The sequence below is a fragment of the Chelonoidis abingdonii genome, chromosome 26 (assembly GCF_003597395.2).
Source record: "Chelonoidis abingdonii isolate Lonesome George chromosome 26, CheloAbing_2.0, whole genome shotgun sequence".
In the NCBI taxonomy this organism is placed as follows: domain Eukaryota; kingdom Metazoa; phylum Chordata; order Testudines; family Testudinidae; genus Chelonoidis; species Chelonoidis abingdonii.
The window spans coordinates 1,769,599-1,778,650 of NC_133794.1; the positions used below are offsets into that span (position 1 = coordinate 1,769,599).

Here is a 9,052-nt window from a genome sequence, read left to right on the forward strand (position 1 = left end):
CTGGCTCCTTGGCAGCTTGTTTCTCCTTTGCTCTTACTCTGTGTGACTGCTGGGGAGACGGGGGGCCCTAAATTCTGTGCCCTGGGGGCTTGGTGCATGTTGGACAAGGCACAGGCTCCTGGGGGGAGGGCTGGACTAGGTCACCCATCACTGGGAGGAGTCCTGGGGAAGGCTCTGGGGTCCCAAGGAGAGAAACCAAGGGGGCAGGGAGGGCAGAGACTGGCCATGGGCCAGGCTTTCCTCTCTGAATGGCTACCCTGGGAGCTCTGTCTCCCAGGGGTGCTGTGCCTAGGACAGGGGCTGCCCTGGGTGCTACCACACCTTTCACTGCAGCATGAATGCATCACTGCCTCTGTGCACAGGATTCTCTGCTGCTGGGCCAGGCTCGCTCTCCAGGGCTCTGATTTGGGCAGCTGAAATAGCATCTTAGCTCCAGCTGCCCCCGCCCTGAGCAGCAACCACTACCCAAGTAGGACTGAGAATAGCCCTGCCCCAGCACAGGAGCTGCAGTGAGCCACTGCCCTCTGCCCAAGTGCATGTCCAGGATCGTTCTCCCTGTCAAAGTCACAGCGATAAACCAAGCCAGTCACAGCTCATTGCTCCCCCCACCTCGACAGGGGATCAGCTGGCCTTTAGGTGTAGGGGATGCTCTTTGCATAGGCACTCCCATGTCACTGAATGGCAGACACTGCACCCCATCTAAGGGCTGGTGCCCTCCATCTCCCCCTGCATCCAGCCATGCAGCACAGCTGGGGAGGAGCAGCTCTGGCTTCTTTGTACACAGCAGTGACTCATGCCCATTTCCCTAGGCACATGGGCTGAAGCAGGACTAGCCTTGGCCACTCGGGGGGGGGGGGGGGGGGGGGGGGGGGTGTGTGTGTGTGTGTGTGTGTGTGTGTGTGTGTGTGTGTGTGTGTGTGTGTGTGTGTGTGTGTGTGTGTGTGTGTGTGTGTGTGTGTGTGTGTGTACACACAGCCCCATGAGCAGGTGCAGCACCCCCTAGCTTCTCCAGAGCTGTAGAAGTCCAAGCAGCAGCCAGGGTGCTGCCCCCAAATGCCCTCAAGGGGCAGGGAAGCTGGGCTCGGCATGGGACAAATCCTGCCCCTGCACACCATAGCTGTGCCAACCTAACCCCCGCTGTGGACACAATTAGCATGACCGTCACTCGGCGAAATGGGTGCCATAAAACCCTTCCCTGGCTGAGTGGGGGTCGCCGCTGTGGGGTTACAGGGCCGAAGCTGTGCCATGGCAGTGCAGACATGGCCTCAGCCCAACGGCTCCCCACACGGAGAGTGAGTGTGAGCAGGTGCCACGCAAGGAGAAGGGGCAGAGGGTAGATTCCCAGCACTGGCTGTCAGGGCAGGAACTAAGCCAAGCACCCGTGGGAGCTGGAACTTTCAGCAAAGAGCCCAAGCATGTCTGGCGCTGTCTGAGCCCAGCGGAGCTTGGCCGTGCTGAGGGTCAGAACTCGGCCGCCATAGGGTACTGCACACGTGTTGCATCCACACACACTCCAACCCTGGGAGGGAGCAGAGCATCACCCCGTTCACAAAGAGGGGAGAGGGCGGGGGTAGCTCAGGGATGCCTGGCTCTAGTCACTAGACCCTATCCCCCTCCCAGAGCAGGAACAGCACCAGGAGCAGCGTTCCCTCTAATTTTTTACATCCATGTGCGGAATGAATTCTGTGATGTGCACAAATATAGAGGTGATAGGTGCACATCACAGCGGGGGTGAGGCCAAGGGGTTCGGAGTGTGGGAGCGGGCTCAGGGCTGGGGCAGAGGGTTGGAGTGTGCAGGCTTTAGGGTGGAGCCAGGGATGAGGGGTTCAGAGTGGGCTATGGGCTGGGGCAGAGAGTTGGGGTATGGGGGGGTGAGGGCTCTGACTGGGGGTGCAGGCTCTGGTGTGGAGCCAGGGATGAGAGGTTTGGAGTGGGCTCAGGGCTGGGGTAGAGGGTTGGGGTGAAGGCTCCAGCTGGGGGTGCAGGCTCTGGTGTGGAGCCGAGGATGAGAGGTTTGGAGTGGGGGAGTGGGCTCAGGGCTGGGGTAGAGGGTTGGGGCGCAGGCTCTGGTGTGGAGCCGAGGATGAGAAGCTTGGAGCAGGGGAGTGGGCTCAGGGTTGTGTGCTCAGGGCAGAGGGTTGGGGTATGAAGGCTCTGGTGTGGAGCCAGGGATGAGAGGTTTGGAGTGGGCTCAGGGCTGGGGTAGAGGGTTGGGGTGTTGGCTCCAGCTGGGGGTGCAGGCTCTGGTGTGGAGCCGAGGATGAGAGGTTTGGAGTGGGGGAGTGGGCTCAGGGCTGGGGTAGAGGGTTGGGGCGCAGGCTCTGGTGTGGAGCCGAGGATGAGAAGCTTGGAGCAGGGGAGTGGGCTCAGGGTTGTGTGCTCAGGGCAGAGGGTTGGGGTATGAAGGCTCTGGTGTGGAGCCAGGGATGAGAGGTTTGGAGTGGGCTCAGGGCTGGGGTAGAGGGTTGGGGTGTTGGCTCCAGCTGGGGGTGCAGGCTCTGGTGTGGAGCCGAGGATGAGAGGTTTGGAGTGGGGGAGTGGGCTCAGGGCTGGGGTAGAGGGTTGGGGCGCAGGCTCTGGTGTGGAGCCGAGGATGAGAAGCTTGGAGCAGGGGAGTGGGCTCAGGGTTGTGTGCTCAGGGCAGAGGGTTGGGGTATGAAGGCTCTGGTGTGGAGCCAGGGATGAGAGGTTTGGAGTGGGCTCAGGGCTGGGGTAGAGGGTTGGGGTGTTGGCTCCAGCTGGGGGTGCAGGCTCTGGTGTGGAGCCGAGGATGAGAGGTTTGGAGTGGGGGAGTGGGCTCAGGGCTGGGGTAGAGGGTTGGGGCGCAGGCTCTGGTGTGGAGCCGAGGATGAGAAGCTTGGAGCAGGGGAGTGGGCTCAGGGTTGTGTGCTCAGGGCAGAGGGTTGGGGTATGAAGGCTCTGGTGTGGAGCCAGGGATGAGAGGTTTGGAGTGGGCTCAGGGCTGGGGTAGAGGGTTGGGGTGAAGGCTCCAGCTGGGGGTGCAGGCTCTGGTGTGGAGCCAGGAATGAGAAGCTTGGAGTAGGGGAGTGAGCTCAGGGCTGTGTGCTCACGGCAGAGGGTTGGGGTGTGCAGGCTCTGGTGTGGAGCCGGGGATGAGAGGTTTGGAGTGGGCTCAGAGCTGGGGGAGAGGGTTGGGGTGAAGGCTCCAGCTGGGGGTGCAGGCTCTGGTGTGGAGCCGGGGATGAGAGGTTTGGAGTGGGCTCAGAGCTGGGGCAGAGGGTTGGGGTGAAGGCTCCAGCTGGGGGTGCAGCGTGGTGTGGAGCCGGGAATGAGAGGCTTGAAGTGGGCTCAGGGCTGGGGTACAGTGAGGGGTGAGGGCTGACTGGGGTGTGGGCTCTGGGGTGGAGCCAGGGATGAGGCATTTGGGGTGCAGGCTGCCCCCAGGCTGTGGTGGGGATAGAGGACTCCACCCAGCTCTTTCTTGCCCCAGCAGCTCAGGGTGAGGCACCTTTCCCCAGCTCCGGCAGGGCCAGGTTGGGCAGGGTGAGGGAGGGGCACCTCCTCTGGCCTTGGAAAGTCCAGGCTGAGGCTGGCGGGGAGGGGCACCTCTTCCCACCGCAGCCCTGAGCAGGGATTAATAGGGAGCTGCACAGCCACACAGCTTCATGGGAACTTAGCCCAGGAGTCCTGACTCCTGCTGAAACCACTAGGACATGCCACCGCTCACTGCTCCCCATAACTTCAGCTCCAAGTCTGAAGAAGCCCCGAAGTCGGTCCAGTAAGAGTGATGATCTCACTCACCCTGGCTCCCCATCACGCCCAGCACCTGCATTACAGCCTCAGTGCAGTGCGCGCTCATGCCCTGCCCTCCCCACTCCAGTCACCACTCCAGAGCCAGACACAGACGAGCCATTATTTATTCCCTTACACATGACACAAGGAGAGGATTCCTCCAGCCTCTCATGCGGATGGGGACCCGGGGCTTTGCTATGCTCCAGCCGCCTCCTGCTCCAGCCTCTTCTTCCTCACCAGCAAGCGCCGCTCCCGCTCGAACTCCTTCATACGCATCACGTAGCTGGGGCGAGAGGAGACACCAGTCACAGGGGTCCACCTGCATCTCCAGCAGGAGCAAGCTCCCCCCCCGGCATGCTGCACCCCACTCTGCAGGGTGCAGGCTAGCATGCTCTGCATTAGGCACAGGCCCATCTCAGAGCTGTTTGACTGCCCCACTTGCCTGGAGGGGAGCCTCACTGAAATTAGATTCACTGCTCTGACCCAATCTCTATGATCTCTGCCCCACCGCCCCCCACAGCTTCCCCCTCCAGATCCCTCCTCCAACCCACAATCCCCATGGTGACACAGCCAGGCCAGCCCCATAACCACGTTCCTCCCTTCACTCTCTGGGGTCTGCTTGGCCCAGGCCAAGGGCTTGACCCTCTGTGGGAAGGGCCCTACACGTTTCATCACCATCCTGCAGGGTTAGCCACACCACTGGGGCCCAGGGATCAGCCAATGGCCCAGAATGCTGCTTTCTGAGATGCCTTCCGCAAAGTAAGGGGGAGGGGACAGTTTATTTCTGTGCTAAGCGCCTGCTGTAGCTGGTTACTAGGGACCATCAGCACATTCTTAGGCTTAAATACCCTATGTGGGAAAGGCAGGTGCCAATCACACCGAGCTCAGCAGCACCTTTCATTAGGAGATCTCAAAGCACTGTGCAAAGGAGGCCAGCTTGCCCCAGGTCACCCACCACACCAGTGGCAGAGCTGGGAATAGAACCGATCTTTGTGCTCTCTTCACTAGGCCATACTGCCTCTCTCTACCCCTAGGGCTGCCACCCCCAGCTCTGTGGCCCTGGGAGTAGAGTAGCCTGCAGATGGTGCCAGGAGTTCCCCAGCACAGGCAGCCTCGTACTCAAGGTGCTCGCAGTAGTCCCACTCGTGCCGTTCGTGCTGGCAGGCCAGGAAATTGGGGAAGTTGTCACGCTTGCACTTCATCAGCTTGATGAGATAGTGGGCACAGTAGTCGCGCTGCTCCAGGGGCAGTTGAGCATCATTCATCTGCTGCTGCGTCGCTACCATCACTGCAGGGGACAGAGGAGGGGCAGAGGTAAGGCTGGGACCAGGACATGGGCGCGACACCCCAGGAACTGAACCTGGGACCTCCAGAGCTAAAAGCACAAGTGGCCCTCCACCTCCTGGGCAAAGAGCCAGGCTCTGTCACGGGGCCATAACAGCCTACATGAATTGGGCACAGAGTGGGACTCTGAACACCCTATACATGAGCCCTTCTGATGAAGTCCCATGGGGAAACTGAGGCACAGGAAGCCACTTGTCCAGGCTCACAGAGGGAGAGCTAGGGATACAAGTCAGGAGTCCTTGGCTCCAAGCTCTCTCCCTATTCACTTCAATTACACGTGTTCTTATTTACACTTATCTCAGGATCTATGCAGCTACACAGCGCAGGGGTTCGACTGCCCTCTACTATATAATGATCCTGGGTTTACACAGTTCCTTTCAATGCAGAGCACTGACTGACCCTCGTATGAACAGTTCAGACACTCAGAGAATCAGAGAAGATTCGGGTTGGAAGAGACCTCAGGAGGTCATCCCCTTGCAAAAACCAACTCCTTGCTCAAAGCAGGACCAGTCCCCAACTAAATCATCCCAGCCAGGGCTTTGTCAAGCCTGAGCTTACAAACCTCTAAAGATGGAGATACCCCCACCTCCCTAGGTAACCCATTCCAGTGCTTCACCACCCTCCTAGTGAAACAATGTTTCCTAATATCCAACCTAGACCTCCCCCACTGCCACTTGAGACCATTACTCCTTGTTCTGTCATCTGCCACCACTGAGATCAGCTGAGCTCCCTCCTCTTTGGAAACCCCCTTCGGGTAGTTGAAGGCTGCTATCAACCCCCCCCTCCCCACTCTTCTCTTCTGCAGTCTAAATAACCCTAGAATAAGAGTGTCCAGATGGCCATCAAACAGTGGGCTCAGCCTGTCGTGTGTGTGGGGCACAGTATCACTGGAGAGCTCGCAAGGACCAGTGTCTGAGCCTGAGCTTTGGCCTAAGTACCCTTCCCAGTAATTATCTGTATTGTGGCAGCTCCTAGAACAGTGATTCCCAAACTTTTGTACTGGTGACCCCTTCCACATAGCAAGCCTCTGAGTGCAACATCCCTCTCCCGCTTATAAATTAAAAACACTTTTGTATATATTTATCACCATTAAAAATGCTAGAAGAGAAGCGGGGTTTGGGCTGGAGGCTAACAGCTGGCAACCCCCCATGTAATAACCTCACGACCCTCCAAGAGGTCCCGACCCCCAGTTTTGAGAGCCCCTGCCCTAGAAGCCCAAGCCCCAGCCTTGACCAGGCGCTGCCCAGAAAGAGCAGAGCGTCTCTGCCCCAAAGAGCTTCCACTGATGTGAAACAACACCCGCCCCCATATGCCCTGATGTCCCTCCACAGCCTATCGACTGCCCCTCGGGGTCCCGATTCCCTTCCCCCACCCCCGGCCCTAAACCTCCCTCGGGGTCCTGATTCCCTTCCCCACCCCCCACCCCGCCCTGCAACCTTCGCCTGCGGGATCCGATTCGCTCCCCCCCACCCCCCCGGCCCTGAACTCCCTCGGGTCCCTGATACCCTTCCCCCCCACCCCCGGCCCTGAACCTTCCTCGGGTCCCTGATTCCTCCCCCCCGCCCGCCCTGAACTCCCTCTCTCGGAATGTCCCCTGATTCCCTCCCCCCCCCACCCCGGCCCTGAACCTCCCTCAGGCGTCCCTGATTCCCTTCCCCCCCACCCCTCGGCCTTGAACCCTCGGGGTCCCTGATCCCTTCCCCCCCCAACCCCGGCCCTGAACCTCCTCGGGTCCCGATTCCCTTCCCCCCCACCCCGGCCTTGTAACCCCCGCGTGCCCTGCATCCCTCCCCTCACCCGGCCCTGACCCCCTGCTCCCCTGGCGCTGAACCTCCCCTCGGGTCCCTGATTCACCCCCCCGGCCTGAACCTCCTCCTTGGGTCCTGATCCCCCCCCGGCTCTGAACCTCCCCTCGGGGTCCCTGATTCGCCTTCCTGGACCAACCCTCGCCCCTCCCCCGGGGTCCCCGAACCTCCACCGCCCCCGGCTCAACCCACGCCCCTGCCCCTGGGGACTCAGCCCCCGTGACCCTCAAGCGCCCGGCCCGGCCTGGTCCCGCCCCCCGGCACTCGGGGCTCCCCAGTCCCCTGAGGGAGGCAGAGCCCCCCTAGCTCCCGGCCTGGAGCCTCTGAGCTTGAGGAACCCTGCGGGGGGGGGGCGGTTCTGAGCCCCCGGGGGCGGCGCCAGTGGCAAAGGGGCGGGGCTGTGCCCCGGGCTCACCTCGCTCCTTGCGCTCCGCGAAGCCCAGCTCCGGGTCGAAACTCGGCATGCGGAGCGGGTCCGGCTCCACATCCGCGTCGCCCAGGTAGCGCCGGGCCAGGTGCGCCCCCATCCCCGCCTCGGTCACCTCGGAGCCGCGCTGCCCCGGAAGCACTTCGCCCACCCCCGGAACCGAACGTGAAGGGCTGGCTCCGCCCCCCGGGACCATAGAGCTCACAGGGCAGTTCGTAGATAGGGAGGACGATTTCCGGTTTCTGGGCCTCTGTTCGCCCCGCCTCTTTTCCCATGGGATCCCGGCTTGCGCCCCTCCCTCCTGCGCGTGCGTCCACCGGAGGGCGTATTCCCGCTCCCCAGGAGCAGGGACATCTCAGCCAATCACCACCCTTCTGCTGTGGTAAATTTGCATGTAACGAGCCTATTGGCTGACACAGCTCCTGGGGTAAGACATGGGCTTCCTGGTGGGCGAGGCCCAAGGGGGCCTATTATGTGGCCCCACCCCAGGCTGCGCTGGGTGAAAGCCCCTGCCAGGGTCTGCAAGGCCCTGCTGCCTGTGCTGAGCCCCCTCTTTGTCTGTGTATGTACAGTGCCTAGCACTACCGCAGTGCACCTAATAATGTACAGCGCCTAGCGCAACAGGGCCCCGTAACACCTACTAAATGTCAGCCCGCCCCAGATTGGCTGGGTACATGGGCCTCGCGGTGGCATGCAGAGACAAAGGTTTTTGACACCGGAAATGATTGCTTCTTGGAGCAGCCAGTCCTGCAACCCACAAGAGGAGAGACAATTCTTGATTAAGTTCTAAATGGAGCAGACATCTGGTCCAAGGGGAAAATATAGATGAACTGCTGGTAACAGTGACCACAATATAATAAAACTGAACATCCCTGTGGTGGGGAAAACACTGTAGCAGCCCACCATGATAGCATAATTTCAGAAAGGGGAACTACACAAAAATGAGGAAGCTAGTTAAAAGGTACAACGCCAAAAGTGAAATCCCTCCAAGCTGCATGGAAACGTTTTAAAGACCACCATAATAGAGTCTCAGCTTAAATGTGTACCCCAAATTAAAAAACATAGTAAGAGGATCAAGTATCAGAGGGGTAGCCGTGTTAGTCTGGATCTGTAAAAGCAGCAGAGAATCCTGTGGCACCTTATAGACTAACAGACGTTTTGGAGCGTGAGCTTTCGTCGGGGAACTACCCACGTCGTCAACCGCAGGAGTAGGAATATCCAGGGTATGGTATATATAAGCTTGGCAACTAAGCTAGAGATAATGAGTTGTGCAGTCAGAGGAGGATGAGGCTCTGTCTGCAGTACGAGCTGTGAAAACCAAGGGAGTGAGTAGTACTGGTTTCTGTAATTTGGTCAAGCCCATTCACCTAGTTCTTTTTTAGTCCGTAAGCTGTTGTTGTCAATTTGCAGGTGAACTGAAGGCTCAGCAGTTCTCTTGGAATCTGGTCCTGAAGTTATGGTCTGGTCAGCGAAACAGACTAATCTTTGCAAGTCTGGCTCAGGAAATGATATAACAAAAACCTGTAGAGAGCAACTTCAACCACTACCCGGCCACACTAAGCAGACCCTTAAGGAGTCATCCGCAAGCAGAAAAACTATAGACCAACTCAAAGAGAAAATGCGCGGCTGAGGGGGCAGTTCATCTGAAAATTTGCACACCGATCTGCTCTGGACTAAACAATAGACCTGTAGGAATGGCTGCATTAACAGAACAGTGTTCTCC

The 9,052-nt window shown here is 59.3% G+C and overlaps 1 protein-coding gene across 1 annotated transcript; it reads right to left on the minus strand.

Moving 5' to 3' along the window:
• Positions 1-3,865: 3,865 nt before the first annotated feature.
• Positions 3,866-7,482, minus strand: NDUFB7 (NADH:ubiquinone oxidoreductase subunit B7). The gene is made up of 3 exons (XM_032781397.2): positions 7,318-7,482; positions 4,873-5,041; positions 3,866-4,036 (listed from the first exon to the last, which is right to left on the minus strand). Exons 1-3 carry the CDS (start codon positions 7,427-7,429, stop codon positions 3,949-3,951), a joined length of 369 nt encoding a protein of 122 aa, XP_032637288.1. The 5' UTR covers positions 7,430-7,482; the 3' UTR covers positions 3,866-3,948.
• Positions 7,483-9,052: the final 1,570 nt, after the last annotated feature.

Bases quoted from the DNA above. Each gene is read 5' to 3' on its own strand.
- NDUFB7 (XM_032781397.2), bottom strand. From the start codon at position 7,429: ATGGGGGCGCACCTGGCCCGGCGCTACCTGGGCGACGCGGATGTGGAG. The intron at 5,042-7,317 runs GTGAGCCCGGGG...TGTCCCCTGCAG, and splicing joins CGCGGAGCGCAAGGAGCGAG to TGATGGTAGCGACGCAGCAG. The intron at 4,037-4,872 runs GTACGAGGCTGC...CTCTCGCCCCAG, and splicing joins GACTACTGCGAGCACCTTGA to CTACGTGATGCGTATGAAGG.